Source organism: Mercenaria mercenaria, chromosome 3, assembly GCF_021730395.1.
Source record: "Mercenaria mercenaria strain notata chromosome 3, MADL_Memer_1, whole genome shotgun sequence".
In the NCBI taxonomy this organism is placed as follows: Eukaryota; Metazoa; Mollusca; class Bivalvia; order Venerida; family Veneridae; genus Mercenaria; species Mercenaria mercenaria.
This window is the reverse complement of record NC_069363.1, coordinates 99,139,618-99,158,578: the sequence shown is the minus strand read 5'-3', so window position 1 is coordinate 99,158,578 and position 18,961 is coordinate 99,139,618. Positions and strand designations below refer to the sequence as shown.

General features: G+C 36.5%; 1 protein-coding gene across 1 annotated transcript in view; it reads right to left on the bottom strand.

Annotated features, from left to right (window-relative positions):
* LOC123523883 (E-selectin-like) overlaps nt 1-18,961 on the bottom strand; it is a 46,540-nt gene that overhangs the window by 19,633 nt on the left and 7,946 nt on the right. Inside the window, exons 5-8 of the mRNA XM_053539444.1 lie at nt 15,325-15,531; nt 6,644-6,757; nt 6,309-6,422; nt 5,707-5,820 (exon numbers count right to left, since the gene is read on the bottom strand). Of these exons, the coding sequence (XP_053395419.1) occupies nt 5,707-5,820; nt 6,309-6,422; nt 6,644-6,757; nt 15,325-15,531 (549 nt within the window). The remainder of the gene's footprint in view (nt 1-5,706; nt 5,821-6,308; nt 6,423-6,643; nt 6,758-15,324; nt 15,532-18,961) is intronic.

Sequence of the window (18,961 nt, the reverse complement as noted above, 5' to 3'; positions counted from 1 at the left end):
TAGTTGTCATTAACAGCACGAGAGTCATCTGGCATGGGGATGTTTTGCCGGCATGAGTAAAATTACCGGAAACCGCAGTCCGATGTGCAAGAAACAGTTGATGATCTAATATTGTAAAGTCAAAAACATCAAACATAACTGTTCCGATAATATGCGTTTGTCCTGTGGCGTAGGAGGGACAATCCCGGCTGTCAAAATTCCAGAAGTTTCCATGGACTGTCTTTGAATTTCCATGGAAGTCCGGACTCTGGAGTAATCGGACAAACTTTCCGGAGCTTGATATGGAATACTGCGGGAAACTGCGGAAAAATGTCCAGGGATTTGCGGAGAACTTTCCATGGACAATTTTCCGTAGTGATTCCACGGACGTCCGTGAACAATTTTCCGGAGTTATTCCGCAGTCGTCCAGGAAGTTCTGCTGACAGTATTATTCAATAACAATAAATGTGATTTATAGACATTTTTGCAGTCAATAACACTTCAGTACAAGCAATATGATGTTATTGCATGTGATCACTTTTGCAGTTTCAAACACTATATGATATATATGAACAAGGAAAATGAATCTTTGCCAGTTAAAAGTGACTGATTAGAATATTTTTTAAGCATATACATAGTTTCAAACGACAATTAGTTACACTTAAATAATGATGAAATCAATCAAAGAAAGTACTTAAAGATATCTGTTTTCATATATGCATATTATTTATAAAATCTTTGTGAAGCCTTTGGTTATACTTTAGCATTCATTGTTTTATGCTATATAATGACTGATGTACAAATATACATGCATGTGTTAATTAGCATAATTACAAATGTATGTATTGTTTCATTGGTCAATTATGTAAACAAACTTACTTGTGTGTAATGAGCAATTTCTAGAATCATCAGTATTAACTTTGAACTGAATTACCTCACATAATAAAGTTTCACTAATTTTTACACAACTTGTTAACATCAGACTTCCAGTTATACATTTTGAAAATTCCTCTGTAAGATCAGTCTAATTGGCTGAGCTTGATCACATGGTATTCCCAGTCTGATGCTAATTGTTTTCTGATGTGTTTAAAATCCCTTAGAAAATGACAGAGTTATTTTCCAGAGTTAAATGACCAGAATTTTTTCAAGATGCTACATTTCCGCAGTGTTGGTGAATATTCCATGAACATTTTGACAGATGTCCAGAGTAATTTAGCCTCAACAAACATTTTATGAAAAGGAATCATTATTCTAGGCTCTATACATTTTCAGCTATGAGCATCACAAACAAAAAATCCACTATTTTCACAGTGTATAGACTCTTTGTACGCCCAACAGGAAGTCGCCAAAAACTAGGCGTTCAGAAATCAACTGTCGCGGATGGCCTGGAATTTCATTGTTAATTTCGTTAATATCGCATAAAGTAAGTGTATTTTTAATCTGCATATTGTTTAAGAGCTAATGTTTACGTAGATACCAAACACGCCTATTAAAACTCTTAATATACTTAATTTCAAGTCAAATCACGTGTGGGTATTTGTTCGATTTTGTAATGAAACTATCAATTCTTTGAAATACACGTATCTTAAACTTTTGCAAAGATTTGAAACCTTTGCTACTTCGTAGATAAATATCTTACGCATCGATAAATACTAGCATGGCTCTATGGTAACGAATGAGTTTTTAGGAAAATGTGTTTTCTGAGACATATATGCCGATTACACTGTCCCACTAGTCGATACATTACTGACCCACTAATCGCAATTTCTAAATTCCGGACTGAACGCTTAGTCGAAAAACTGTACGCCTATTCAAAACTTCTTTTCAGTCATATATTTCAATAATTTGACTTTGTTTTATGACAACCGACAGTTAAAAAGTAATAGTTATAATTTCTTTCCTTTTCGTAACAGTCACGGACCAGTTTATATGTTATTACTGCAGTTTCGAATCCACTTTTCGTAAAGATTAGTGTTTATTAGTAAGTAATTATCAAATTAATTTAGTCTAGCACGGCTCAGCCGCGCGACTAATTCAATTTGGTAAATGCCTACTAATAAACTCTAACCTGCATAGTGTTTAAAATTATTTTTTGTAATAATGACTAGATTCTTTACACATAAATTACTAACGCATCATTCATATAATCGTTACGTGGCACAACTCAGTGTTTGATCCATTTCCGGCATCTCAGAGACTTATTCGGACTGAACTTTATCATCATTCACAGAAGAAACAGCTGCCGTCGGCGCGGTTATTGCTAATTTCTGTTTATTTTAATATCCGGCTCCAAATCACCGCTGATATCAGTCAAAATCAAGCAGAGCGAAGCTAATATCCAATTCTTTTTCGTTTGCATTAATAATTATTGCAGTAATCGCTACAGAATAAACTGAAAATGACCTGGCTCCTAACGTTTACATCAGTTGTTCTACACGTATAACTAACCACCGTCTTCGGAAGATAGATGAGCGGACTCATTTTGGACACTTTGATTGTACAAAGTTTCCATGTAGACAGCGCGTTTGTCTGTTGGCGGAGCTTAAATTCAAAAAATAATTTCAAGTATAACACCTTGAGTGACCTTCACCTTGGATATAATGGGCAGTCCCTGCATAAAAAAGCTTCGTTTGCACAATGTTTATGTGAAGTTACAGTAAGGTATAAGCAAAAGTAAAAAAAACAAGCAAATTCGATGAATTGGAATCCCCCGCCGAAAGGGTCAGAGTTGAGGAACGGCAAAAAAATATATCCAGCAAAAAGTTAAGAATGTTACCAAGAAGCAAATAATTTCATTAGTCAAAATCAAATTAAAAGAAAATGAATGGTTTGTTTGGGTGGGGCTGGGGGGGGGGGTGTGAGGACACAACAGTTTACATGTTGATTATAAATATTGATAGAAAATGAAAAATGAACAAAAAAAAAAAAAAAAAAAAAAAATGGTGGGGGGTGGGTGGGTGGGGGGGGGGGGGACCAAGGTAAGGTGGTGACCAGGTGTAGGTACACAACATCACATGTTTATAATAAATGGTCATGGAAAAGAATGAAAGAAGTTTAATGAAATTCTTCCAATTGGTTGGTTTGTTATGTACAGATCTGTGGATTTTTAAACAATTAAAGGGCAATAACTATATGGAAAATTGACCAATCGAAAAAAACCTTGAAGGGCATCGTCGCAGTATCTTGGTTCATGTCTGTTTCAAGTTTGATGAAATTCTACCTGCTAGTTACTGAGAAATGGCTGCAGACGGACATTTTTCATTAAATCAAGTGCAATAACTCTGACGGAAATTGACCTATCAAAAAAAAAAAACTTGACGGGCATCAGCACAGTATCTTGGTTCATGTCTACTTCAAATTTGATGAAATTCTACCTGTTAGTTACTGAGAAATAGCTGCAGACGGACATTTTTTATTAAATCAAGGGCAATAACTCTGAGGGAAATTGACCAATCAAAAAAAAAACTTGACGGGCATCATCGCAGTATGTTGGTTCATGTTTATTTCAAGTTTCATGAAATTCTACCAAGTAGTTACTGAGAAATGGCTGCGGACGGACGGACGGACGGACTGACGGACTGACGGACGGACTGACGGACGGACAACGCCATTTCAATACCCCCCTCCCGATTTCATCGGCGGGGGATAAAAAGATGTGACAGAAAAAAGGTTGTCGGAAAAACTTAACTTTAACCGAAGCCGGAGCGGCGAGTAGAACAGCACCGCTATTCCCCGAATAGTCGAGCTAAAAATACAAAGAAAAAAAACAAAACAAAGTGTCCTGTCAAGCTGAGCGGAATAAATATATATTTTTCTCGTATGTTAACGGAAACTCGTATACAGGTTCTATTTCTTGTCCAAGACAAGAGCATCGTTGGTGAAACAGACCAATAAAATACTGTTTCACTGTCGAAAGTAAAATACAATACAAAACTTATATTTATAAATTCAATAAGCACAGTGTATAGGCTCCTACAAGCCCAAACACTTCGTCACTTCTTTATTGAACAGGCGTACAGTGTTTTGGCGAATAGTGGAACAGTTTTATATAAAGTTTTGCGACTAGGCGGTCAATACATAATTCAGATGCATGTTGAATTAAACAATATTTAAACTATTCAGGATTGTAAATTCATATTTGTAGGTATAAACTCATTTGCATGGATTTATAATTTAACATTCAGAAGCGGTTCAGACACGTATTTCACACGCAGTTCCTAAATAGGCATTTTTAGCCTGAATGCATCGTCTTTTGCTTTGACATGCTGGGTTTTGGGTGTAAATACGTTTTAATTTCATGTGTTAATGTCTATTTAACGGCATTTTGTTGCAGAGACATTTATCATACATTGAAAAATGTATACAACAAGAATATTTATTTCAAATAGCCACAGAAAAACATAAAAATACTCACTACCGACAGCTTCCAAAAATTTGAAAAACGAAAGTGAACGCCTAGTTATTGGCGACTTCCGTTTGGCCGTACAGAGAGTCTGTACACTGTGATTTCGGCTATTTCAAGGGCCATAACTCTGTATTAATAGCTAAGAATCTCAAGAAGAATGCCAAGTGTGCAAGGTCACATCACGATAAAAACTCCAGCAAGGTTTCCTGAATTTCGTTACATCTAATACTTTTTAAGTTAGGCACGTAATTCGGTAAAAAGTGCATTTTTTACTATTTCATGGGCCATAACTTTAAAAATAGGGGGTGAAGCCAGCCAAAAAAATTAGTGATGTGCAAGTTTATATCATGATAAAGACTTATGCAAGTTTTCAACCATTTATATTAAATACTTTTTGAGCTAGGTGCGTCACAAGGTGAAAATGTACATTTTTGACTATTTCAGGAGCCATAATTCTAAAAACAGGGGGCGGACACAAATGAAAAATAGAAGGTGCGCAAGTTCATATCATGATAAAGACTCATGCAAGGTTTCATGAATCTACGTCAAATACTTTTTAAGCTAGGCATGTCACAAGGTGAAAATGTGCATTTTTGACTATTTCAGGGACCATAACTCTGAAAATAGGGGGCGGACCCAAATGAAAAATTAGAGGTGCGCAAGTTCATATCATGATTAAGACTCATGCAAGGTTTCATGAATCTCTATCAAATACTTTTTGAGCTAGGCGTGTCACAAGGTGAAATTGTGCTTTTTTGACTATTTCAGGGGCCATTACTCTGAAAATAGGGGCGGACCCAAATGAAAAATTTGAGGTGCGCAAGTTCATGTCATGATTATGACTCATGCAAGGTTTCATGAATCTATATCAAATGCTTTTTGAGCTAGGCGTGTCACAAGGAAAAAAATGTGCAGTTTTGACTATTTCAAGGGCCATAACTCTGAAAATAGGGGGCAGAGCCGGAGCCGGAGCCGGAGCCGGACGGACAGACGCACGGATAAGACCAAATCTATATGCCCCCACCACTAATGGGGCGGGGGCACAAAAACCCAACAGACATCTCATCAAATCCACATCAGTACATCTAAATGCTCTCCGAAATTGACTTATTTCCTTTATCTACTTTTACAGAGAAAAATCAGTTTTTGGGATCAAAACTTGGGCGGCCGAACCATATACTAGCTCCCCACTCTCAAAATGGGGGAGGGGCAGGGGGCGTTATTGAGTATACATATATCTACTTGCATAAATGATTGTTTTCTACAAATGGTTGAAATGTTCTTGGTGAAGGAGACTGAAACAAAATTTATCGAATGCATACTTGTTGTACAGTTGTCTCCAGTGAAGCCAGGTGCACATGTACATGTATAAGCATTGATCCCATCTATACATGTACCCCCATTCAAGCATGGGTGAGAACTACAATCATCGATATCTGAAAACATGATAAAATACACTTTTACACTTAAGTAAACGTAGTTTTTTCAATAGTTTCAATTATTCCATGATAGATTAACATTTACATAAACAGTTTATTTCATGCTGAAACTGATCGGATACAAACACGTTGTACAGTTGCTTCCAGTGACGGCAGCTGAGTCCATGTAGAAGCGTTAAATCCCGTCTGTACAGGTAAACTACAATCATTGAAAAATAAAAAATATATGAAGCAAGTCATTGCTTGACATTCAGAGAGTTGCTTTGAAACAGGAATAATAAATGCATTCAAGGTGGTTAACCTGTATAACATTCGGCAATGTTCGTATATTTACGTTCAGTCAATTAGCTATTCGGCATTATTTGGATGTAACTATAGCTTAACCAGTACAAGCATTTCTGTATCAATACATATCTCTATTCTTGCTGTTTTCTACAAAATCTGCTACATACGAAAACTAAAACCAGTGACGTTCGAGTGCATACTTGTTGTACAATTTTCTCCAGTGAATCCAGCAGCACATGCGCATGTATAATGGTTAACCCCGTCTGTACATATACCAGCATTCAAACACGGATTAGGGCTACAATCATCGATATCTGAAAACATGAAACGTCGAAAATTAATTGTTTATTTTTTAGAATGTTGGTGTATAAGAAAAATAACATATGTCCTCAACACTAACATATGGTCATTTCAATAGCTTGACATTAAACGTTGTTGTGTATACATGTTACGCCTTGCTGAATTGATCGTTTTCTACAAATTGTTGAAATGTTCTTGATGAAGGAGACTAAAACAATATTATTCGAATGCATACTCGTTGTACACTTTTCTCCAGTGAATCCAGCAGCACATGCGCATGTATACTCGTTAATCCCGTCTATACATGAACCACCATTCAAACACGGATTAGGGCTACAGTCATCAATATCTGAAAACATAAAACACAAAAAGTAAACCTTCAATTTTAGAATGTTGATGTGTAAAAGAAATATCACATGATCTAACTTAAAAGTGAATAGTAAACGAGTTTACATCTATCTTCCCAGCTGTCACATTTTCCTAGGCTAAATGATGAGTACATGAGCTTTTATCGTATTTATTTTAAGCGTTTGATATAAAAACATGAAAGAAATGGGCAAAACTGATATAGAAAGTGAAATGACTTGTGCTTTTATCAGCTATAGTGAAAAATAGGCATGATTCTAAACTGATAGTACACTCACTGAACATCTGTGCAAAACTCAATAAACTCCGGTCCGGTATTCTCAGAGTGATTTTCATGATCCTAGGCCCAAGCATTCTCAAGTTATCATCCGGAAACCGTTAAACTGTTCCAAGTCACTGTAACCTTGACTTTTGACCTACTGACCTCAAAGTAGAACTTGACCTGTATTTCATGATGTTACACCTATGTGCAAAAATTTATGGTCCTAGGCCAAAGCGTTCTCAAGTTATCATCCGGAAACCATTTAACTGTTCCGAGTCACTGTGACCTTGACCTTTGAGCTACAGATCTCAAAGTCGACCTTGACCTGCATTTCATGAAGTTACACCTGTGTACCAAAATTTATGATCCTAGGCCGAAGCGTTCTTAAGTTATCACCCGGAAACCATTTAACTGTTCCGAGTCACTGTGACCTTGACCTTTGACCTACAAATCTTAAAGTCAAACTTGACCTGCATTTCATGATGTTACACCTGTGTACCAAAATTTATAATCCTAGGCCCAAGCGTTCTCAAGTTATCATCCGGAAACCATTTAACTGTTCCGAGTCACTGTGACCTTGACCTTTGACCTACAGACCTCAAAGTCGAACATGACCTGCATTTCATGATGTTACACCTGTGTACCAAAATTTATGATCCTAGGCCCAAGCGTTCTCAAGTTATCATCCGGAAACCGTTTAACTGTTCAGGGTCACTGTGACCTTAACCTTTGACCTACTGACTCCAAATTCAAACTTGACCTGTAGTTTTTGATGTTACACCTGTGTACCAAATATTATTTAAATCGGTCAAGCCTTACATGAGTTATCATCCGGAAACCATGCAAAACCAAAGGACCGACCGACCGACCGACCGACAAGCTCATTCCTATATACCGCCCCCCCTCCCCCACCCCCACCCCCTCCCCAAACTTCGTTTTGTGGGGGTATAACAAAGCTACATAACATTACACCTATATCACAGTGATTTGCAGCAAAGCTACGTAACATTACACCGGTATCACAGTAATCTGCAACAAAGCTACATTACATTTCACCTATATCACAGTGATCTGCAACAAGTGTCATTACATTACAACTACATTACAGTGATCTGTAACAAAGCAGCATTTCATTACATCTACATTAGAGTTATCTGCAACAAAGCAATATTACATTACATCTATATCACAGAGATATGCATTACATAACACCTGTATCACAGTTATCTGCAATAAAGCTACATTACATAACACCTGTATCACAGTTATCTGAAATAAAGCTACATAACATTACATAACACCTGTATAATAGTAATATGAAACAAGGCTGATCTAGGTATTTGAACTTTAAATACAAACTTCAAGTAGGCGCAGTCTATTTTAGATATATGCGTATGATCTCCGGTAAAATATTTGAAAAAAATGGAGACAACCATGCTCTTAAAACTTTATTGTAGGCTTAGGTGTACATAGTATTTCATACAAACCTTGCACTTTTTACCTCTAGGCATAAAAACATCATGCATAATTACTGCAACGGTCAGCACTTTGAAAAGAAAAATATGTAAAGATCAAATGATTTAATGGCCTAGGGAAAGTGTGACATTTTGTATAGCATGTAACATAGATAGATTACTTTTCCATGGCATTGATATAACATAGACAGGATTAGGATTGACTAACGGTGTTCACTCGACAATTTCATTCTATAAACAGATTGTTTCCCTTGTGTAAAGAGGGCTTTTGGCAAGTCTACAAGTGATCTGAAACAAAGCTACATTACATTACACCTGTATCACAGTGATCTGAAACAAAGCTACGTTACATTACACCTGTATCACAGTGATTTGCAACAAAGAAGCATAACATTTCACCTGTACCACAGTGATCTGAAACAAAGCTACATTACATTATCACCTGTATCACAGAAATCTGCAACAAAGCTACATTACATTACACCTGTATCACAGTGATCTGCAACAAAGCAACATTACATTATCACCTGTATCACAGAAATCTGCAACAAAGCAACATTACATTACACCTGTATCACAGTGATCTGAAACAAAGCTACGTTACATTACACCTGTATCACAGTGATTTGCAACAAAGAAGCATAACATTTCACCTGTACCACAGTGATCTGAAACAAAGCTACGTTACATTATCACCTGTATCACAGAAATCTGCAACAAAGCTACATTACATTACACCTGTATCACAGAAATCTGCAACAAAGCAACATTACATTATCACCTGTATCACAGAAATCTGCAACAAAGCAACATTACATTACATAACACCTGTATCACAGTGATCTGCAGCAAAGCAACATTAAACTAGAGCTATCACTAAAGGTGATGAATGTACCCCCCGCATGCACTGACACAGTACATTGCAATTTGACGCATACAAGATTGCATAATTATGTGGACTGTATGTATATAGACTGTATGTATACAGTATAGTAACAAAAAACAAAGTCCCATAACTATGCAGAATATATATCTAAAAGAATGTAACATGCACCATGCACAACTAGGGTTGGTACTGAACACTTGTGTGAAGTTTCATTAAATTGTGTGTAAGGGTTTGGTAGATTAGGCACGCACAAGATTGCATATGCAGACTGTATGTACATAGTATGTTAACAAGAAACAAAGTCCCATAACTCTGCAATTGTTGTCGCTGAAAGAACCTAACATGCCCCATGCACAACTACTGTTGTTACTGATCACTTGTGTGAAGTTTCATTAAATTGTGTTAAGGGGATAAGGAGAGATGGTGCGCACAAGATTGTGTCTATGTATATAGTATAGTTTCAAAAAAAACAAAGTCCCATAACTCTGCAAATTTTTTTTCTGAAAGAACCTAACATGCCCCATGCACAATTACTGTTGTTACTGATCACTTGTGTGAAGTTTCATTAAATTGTGTCAAGGGGATGAGGAGAGATGGTGCGCACAAGATTGTGTCTATGTATATAGTATAGTAACAAAAAAAACAAAGTCCCATAACTCTGCAATTTTTTTTCTAAAAGAACCTAACATGCCCCATGCACAACTACTGTTGGTACTGATCACTTGTGCGAAGTTTCATTAAATTCTGTCAAGGGGATAAGGAGAGATGGTGCGCACAAGATTGCGTCTACGGACAGACGGACAGACAGACAGACAGACAGACAACCTGAAACCAGTATACCCCCCTTACAACTTTGTTGTCGGGGGGTACAATTACACCTGTATCACAGAAATCTGCAACAAAGCAACATTACATTACATAACACCTGTATCATAGTGATCTGCAACAAAGCAACATTACACTACACCTGTATCAACTAGAGCTATCACTAAAGGTGATGAATGTACCCCCGCATGCACTGACACAGTACATTGCAATTTGACGCATACAAGATTGCATAATTATGTGGACTGTATGTATATAGACTGTATGTATATAGTATAGTAACAAAAAACAAAGTCCCATAACTATGCAGAATATTTATCTAAAAGAATGTAACATGCACCATGCACAACTAGGGTTGGTACTGATCACTTGTGTGAAGTTTCATTAAATTGTGTGCAAGGGTTTGGTAGATTAGGCACGCACAAGACTGCATATGCAGACTGTATGTACATAGTATGTTAACAAGAAACAAATTCCCATAACTCTGCAATTTTTGTCGCTGAAAGAACCTAACATGCCCCATGCACAACCACTGTTGTTACTGATCACTTGTGTGAAGTTTTTTTAAATTGTGTCAAGGGGATGAGGAGAGATGGTGCGCACAAGATTCTGTCTATGTATATAGTATAGTAACAAAAAAACAAAGTCCCATAACTCTGCAATTTTTTTTCTGAAAGAACCTAACATGCCCTATGCACAACTACTGTAGTTACTGATCACTTGTGTGAAGTTTCATTAAATTGTGTCAGGGGGATGAGGAGAGATGGTGCGCAAAAGATTGTGTCTATGTATATAGTATAGTTTCAAAAAAACAAAGTCCCATAACTCTGCATTTTTTTTCTAAAAGAACCTAACATGCCCCATGCACAACTACTGTTGGTACTGATCACTTGTGTGAAGTTTCATTAAATTGTGTCAAGGGGATGAGGAGAGATGGTGCGCACAAGATTGTGTCTATGTATATAGTATAGTAACAAAAAACAAAGTCCCATAACTCTGCAAATTTTTTTTCTAAAAGAACCTAACATGCCCCATTCACAACTACTGTTGGTACTGATCACTTGTGTGAAGTTTCATTAAATTCTGTCAAGGGGATAAGGAGAGATGGTGCGCACAAGATTGTGTCTACGGACAGACAGACAGACGGACAGACAGACAGACAGACAGACAGACAACCCGAAACCAGTATACCCCGCCCCCCTTACAACTTTGTTGTCGGGGGGTACAAAAATCGGGTTAGGTTACATTCTATAATGTTACTGTTTTACAGAACAAGAACTTTGCAGCTACAATATAAATACCTGTCTGTTATTAACACGTCGGGTTACAGTTACAGTTTGTTACTACTATTTTATAACAACACAAACCTTACACCCTCACTTTGATTGCAATGATCTATAATTCAAAATACATCTCTGCTATCCTGGTATATTTATCTATTGCATCTGATAGAAGGTGATAAAACAAGTGCAACAGAAGTAAATAGACGAATAAATTCATCGAAAATTAGAACTGAAGACGAAGTTTTCTGTTTGTAAATAAAATATTAAAGACTCCTCAAGATGATTTAGATACCATCTCTCAAAAAAACTTGTTCTACTTCTGTCGATTTTCACAGTATTTTATTCACAACAGTCAAGCTACCGGTTTTCTTTATTTCCCTATCAACCTGTGCTTTACAACTAATTGACAACTCCTTAACCAGTGACCGGTGTAGGATGTACTAGAAACTAATTTACAGGTGACCATGACGTAAAACACTTACCATACTTACCTTAAAGGTAGAGCATTTACATCATTTTTATCTAATATTGTCTGGTCGAGAGAAAATTGAGCAATTATTATCCGGGATATAGAAACATATTTACTAAATCTTAGACTATCTGCACAAGCATTCGTCAAAATCCTATAATATATCAGTACTTACTATGTTTTTCACATATATCACGCACGATACTATCATTAAATTTATTATGAGAGCTACAGCAATATATTTACTCAATCTTAAGTCTATTTGCATCAGTATTCATCAAAATACTATAATATGAGCCGCACCATGAGAAAACCAACATAGTGCATTTGCATCCGTGGTCTGGTCAGGATCCATGCTGTTCTCTTTCAAAGCCTATTGCAATTAGAGAAATCGTTAGCGAACAGCATGGATCCTGACCAGACTGCGCGGATGCGCAGGCTGGTCTGGATCTATGCTGGTCGCAAGTGCGCTATGTTGGTTTTCTCATAGTGCCGCTCATGTATCTGTACTTACATATAATGTCATTCCATTCTGACGCCACAGTAAAATAGAGCAGCTAACTGTTTTGATTATTTTCAAACTTTTGAAATTATAGAAGTTGATTGACTATTTCAGATGTCAATCGTTGTTATCATTAACAATCAAAATTTCTGAAGATGTCAATATAAACCCAAATGTAACGCTAATTTGATTAGATTTCGCGAAATCTACTAGATTTCGCTATTCAGTCATATATATATATATATATATATATATATATATATATATGCAACAAATCAATGAACTCAATGAATGTAATGATAACAGTGTGAGTAATAAATATGTCATTATTCTAAGATTACATCATGTTTTGAATATCATGTTACACGTTGTATGTTGAGGCCATTTCTTAACAACTGCACAATTTTTGTAGTGTTGCTTCGTATATTTATTTACCCAACCCACTTTTTCCCAGTTGGAGAGTGTACCACTCTTCCAATATTAATCAGAGTGTACTGATATACTGCCATTTTAATGTTTATTTAGTTTACAATATCTGCTGAAAATAACACCTTAATATCTCAACTAATAAAAAATGTTTTAGCTTTTTGGTAAAGTTCGTCCATTGAAAATCAGTAAATTTGATTAGACCACTTTGTGGCTCTGTGATGAAAAAAGTATTCAGTACAATTTAAAATGTATCATGTTGTGTGAATGTCCATTGCATAGTTATATTATCATGAAAGTTTCAGGTAAAAAGTTAGAACCATTTTTAAAAAAATAACAGAAATTGTGTTCCTGGCTGGTCACAAGTCAGATTACCCCACCTACTTTAAATGTGAATATCTATAAAAGTAAGTCAAAACTGGTAACAGTAACACTTGTAAATGAAACTTAATACATGTAGGTATATTACCACAAAGTATAGTAGCATTCTGAAAAAAAGTTTCATTAATAAATTGTCACAAATGTGGCCTCTAGAGTGTTAACTAGCTGTTCCGTTGATTTGACCTACTGACCTAGTTTTTGAGCCCAAATGATCCAATATCGAACTCGTCCAAGATTCTATTGAGGGTAACATTCTGACCAAGTTTCATTAAGATTGGACCGAAAGTGTAACCTCTCAGTGTTAACAGTCAAATTGTTGACGAAGGACGACGTCGACGGACGACAGAGACAGGGTAATCACAAAAGCTCTCCTTGAGCACTTCTTGCTCAGGTGAGCTAATAAACCCTCATTTTTTCCTCTAAGCAATTCTGCTTGCAAAATGGGGACTTATTTCATTCGCAGAATATATTTTCAGTAAAATAAGACAAGCTTCATGCTAAAGTTCGTGTGTTTATGGCAAATACAAAGACGAAACTAAAATAGAGCTGTTTAATGTGCGACGCTGTCAAGAAAGCGATCTGCAAAGGATTAGTGGATTCAATCTGGCGCCGTTTCACTATAAATCACCCCATTTACTGTTCATATTTTCGAACCTTATTGGTTGTAGTTGCGATTATATATCGGTTTCAGTGGTTTAAAATTCTAGAAATTGTAGTCTTGTGTGCGACACATCGTCTCATTGTGGTCTCAAAATGGTGAACTTTTGTGCCAAGTTATTTCAAAATCCCTTAATACATAAAAACGTTATTTGTCTTTGTTTTTTATGGCACTGACACGAAAACAGACCATGTTTCACCTTTAAGTGTCACTTTAAAAAGAAAGGAAAATAATAAGATGGACATTACCTACATATGGCCGATGTTTGTATGTAAACTTTGAGAGATGTAGGTGTAATAGCATTGAAGTAATTGCACGACCAAATATATGAGGACACATATACAAACAGACCGAACAGACAGACCGCATGATGACTGCTTTATACCACCCTCCTTCAAACTTTGTTTGCGGGTTATTATTATGAAGAAATACTACAGGAGCATAGGGAACGCCGATATGTCACTCACAAACAGGCATACAGTCTTTTTACGAAACTCGCAAGCACTTGAACAGTACTTAAGCAAGCATGCATACAGTCACGAAATAACACCGAATCTTCTTTCACTGACGGTTATAGACAATTTGGAGAATTTATCAATGATTTTATTTTATTTTACTAAACTAGTATTGTTTCTTTATCCATGAAACAGTGGAATTTACATGTAGGTCATTCTTCAAGCAGGACAATATGTACTTTTGACGCCGACAATGTACAATTTCTGGACAAAATCAGTGATCAATCGAGTTTTTGCTATAATTCTACCTGTAATCAGACTAACATATTATATACAGAAACAAATCATGCTCAGCTTCCAATAAAATGTAAATATACATACCTTCAAAGCAAATCTGTCACTTTAAAATGTTGTTTTTTCAATTTTTAGCTGTCAGTTTATTGTTTTGATCACTCGCAAGAGGAAGAGGGGGAGTACAGTCGTTTATAGCCTATAGGGTGTGATATACGTAAAGCCGAGCTAAAGATGATAACTGCATATAAAAACAGTTGCATACAAAGTTGCAAGAATGAAATATTTGCCATCAATCAATGTTGCGTTTTTATTTCTCAGGATATGATAGTTGTGCTTTTGTCGATTTTCCCAAAAATCAAATTACCGGTTTTCTTCATTTCCCTATTATACTGTTCTCCACATCTAACTGACAACTACTAGTACTTCGAAACAGAGGGGTGCATGTTATGCTTAAACCTGCATATGAGGCATCAGGTTTGCAGGTGCCCGTGATGATTTAAAAAGGTTAAACAAATTGTATCATTCGTATCGAGGGAATATTTAGCATTTTTATCCGAGCTATATTAATATGTTTACTCGATCTTAGCGTTTTGTACCAGTATTCGTCAAAATACTACAACATATCTATACTTACCATGTTTTTCACATATATATCGCAGGTCTTCTGTACATGTAAGGTCATTTAAATTTGAAGCCATATTAAAATGTACACAGTCTTCGTTGCCATTTGCATCATTAGGTTCATTCTCCTCCCAGCCTCCATTGTAATTTAACTCAGCTCCGGTCAGCCATACAAACGTGCCTTCGTTTGCTCTATCCGAGAGGCCAATGTAATACTCTCCTATGATATGCAATGTACAAAAATACGCATTAGTTTACATTGTTTATTTTCCTGACAATACTGACATTCTGCACAAACGTATTTTTCTTTTTTGCATGATAAGCAGCAAAACATTTAGAATTCTTACATTTTTACTAAGAAATACTTGCAAAGGAACAACACCACTAAATTTCCCAGGCCTCATGAAATCAATATTTTTTTGTTTGGTTTAAAGTTGCATAGACACAATTTAGGTCATATGGCGACTTTCCAGCTTTGATGGTGGAGGAAGACCCCAGGTGCCCCTCCGTGTATTATTTCATCACGGGCGGACACCTGGGTAGAACCATCGACCTTCCGTAAGCCAGCTGGATGGCTTAATCACAAGAAGAATTCAACCTCCGAGTGAGGGCCGAAGTAAATCAAAGCACTGAGAGTACTGATGGGGCGGTGCATTTCAGCTGTATTTGTAACATGGCAGAATTCACTTGCAGTGACCGTTAAGACAGCTAACAAAAGTCAGAGCACCAGCAAAATTTCTCAATTTTTTTTTTTTTTTTTTTTTTTTTTTTTTTTTTTTGGTTGGATTTAACGTCGCACCGACACATGATAGGTCATATGGCGACTTTCAAAATTTCTCAAGGACTTCCCTTTCGTCAAGTCATGAATATTTCGCTTTTTCGACTGACTTATTGAGGGTAGTTCTGCTAGAGTTTTCTTACTCTTCCTTATTAAGTTAACCAGAAATCCCTCTCTAAGAATCACTAAGAATTTGTACTTGAAATTGAGTACACCTGAACCTTTTTCCCTTTTTCTAAATATAAATGAATGCAGGTAAAACTGTATATCATCAGAATATAGCCCTAAATACAATGAAAAGCTTCGAAAGAAAGTACACAATTCAAACAGAGAAGGAACAACACCTAGAACACACTCTCATGCCTTGTCTGTTACCAGAATGGCTATCAGATAGGAAGAATTGGACACCATCACAACTTACAGCTACTGAAACACCATTAGCCACTACAATGAAATTGTTTTTAACAGCCCATGCTTTTAAAAAAGCGCATTCAAGGGTATGGCAAGTCTGCCCATCTGCAAGCGGATTTTCATTTAAAAACCCAGAACATAATTCTTTGTGTCCAATAAACACTCTTGTACTTTTTTGTGACAGACGTTACTCATCTATGATTAATAAAGAAAATAACAGTATCATTGTTATAGATGTGTAAAAGTGCATTCAGACAATGGGAATGGTCACACGGCAAAGCATTTGTACTCGGCTAATTTCGAACAAGAGTTTAACCAATATAAAAATTATTCTCAGATGTGGATATTGTACTTCAAACTTACAAACATGCCTATAATTTGCTTTAATTCAATTTGCCGATTTGTAAATATCAATGTCTTTCCCGGTTCATTCTTAGGATCTGTCTAGTCAAACAACAGCCCCAAGATCAAAGATCAACAATAGCCAGAATATGATTAAATAAGACGAAAGTAGTTTCTAGCAGGACAACAATGCCCAGTATGAGTAGTGACAGTGTGTACCTAACTCCCCTTACATGTTACAGCAGCATACATTCGGCAGCAAATGGTTCATACAAATTATTCCCTCCAAATATTCAAGAACTTTCCAAAATATTTTCTGGGTTCAAAAACTCGAATTCAAGTACTCTTTTCATGCATTGCCAGTATCATATTTCGTACATTTATTTATTTTGTTGGGTTTATTGTCGCACCGACACAATTTTAGGTCATATGGCGACTTTCCAGCTTTAATGGTGGAGGAAGACCCCAGGTGCCCCTCTGTGCACAATTTCATCACGAGCGGGCACCTGGGTAGAACCACCGACCTTCCGTAAGCCAGTTGGATGGCTTCCTCACGTGAAGAATTCTACGCCCCAAATGAGGTTTCGAACCCACATCGATGAGGGGCAAATGGTTTGAAGTCAACGACTCTAACCACTCGGCCACGGAGGCCCCCTATATTTCGTACAACAGCGACAGAAGTAGATCAAAGTAAATACCCGTGAAAACTCTCCATAGACAGTTTCGTACCCAAAGAGAATCGTTCTCAGGTGAAAAATGCAAAAATTTTACTAGTAATACTTTTGTTTCCTTTTTTTTTTAACTTTTTTTTGAAAGTTTTTTGAGATTCTTTTGATAACAGCTAAAACATTTCAGCTTCAGAGATGTTTATGGGCTGTTACGGATCTCTCTTAAGTAAATGGACGCGAACATCAGAAAATAGAAATAGCGCCAGATCAACTTTGCTAAATAAATATATAATCATTCCTTCTGAATATTTTTAAAAGATCTGTGCGAAACTTGCGACAGCGCCGCATTGCAAATTATGCTCGGTCGTATGACAATGCAACAAGTTTAAGCTTCCTTCCAATATGGCTGCTTCCAGTAAATTGATCGCGTCTTTTTGTCCCTGTGACTTAGCATCTGTATTAGTACTCGTTTTATATTAAAAAATAATTGGCTTTTTTACTTGGCTTAATATGAAATTAGGTGCTACCTAAAACGCACAGCTCCTTGAAAAATCACTAGTGCCCCGTAAAAATTCAAAGAAGTGGTGTTGTTGCAATGGTTGCAAATACCTAGAATTACGAATTGCGGATCCGTTTTAGGAAGTTTATGTTCTATTATTACAGTCAATGATAATCCATAATTTCTGAATGCAATATAAGTTTGTAATAAAGCTTAGACATGTGAAATCTTGACAAATATTCTAAACAAAAGAAAGTACGGTATAGATATACTTCAATACATATTAACATTGGAGCTATGCCTCCAAGCCTATATAGGCTGATCACTACCAAATAGAATGTAAGCCTCCGCTGGTCTATCACAAGAAGTCATAAATAGTACTAATCTTTTTTTCCTTTCCTAGTGCATTTTCTCGACAGCAACGTGCTTACTTTTACCCTACCGCGTTTCAGTATGTATCACTTTGCATTCTATTGAAATCGGCATGTTCCTATCGCATGCTAGGTAAAAATGGCGGCGTAAGAATTTAATGTCTCGAAAAGAGAAACTGAAAGAAGCGAAAAGTAGTAAGTTCAGCGGGTTGTATTTAACGAACTGTAGTTTTCTTATATAAAAGTTAACAACCCCTTTTCTTTTTGTTTTTGTAAAGTAGCGATCTAGTTCTTTATGGGAATATAAGTCTCTGAAAATCTGATATGCTAGAAAATGTCGAAAAACCGTTATGAAGTAAGTGGATTTTATATGAGATAAAGAACAGCTGGATTTAGTGGTGTTCAGCCTATACTGTTTTCGGTTATTTTGCCTCCCCAAATGTAGTCGTGTCTACTACAAGAAGTCGGGAAGCAGAATGTATCCAAGCGGCAGGATGTAACGAGTCCACCGATTGGTCAAGCCTACACGTTTCGGTCCAACGGGCGTTTGCGTTTTATGACAGTCTATTATTAATTCGAGG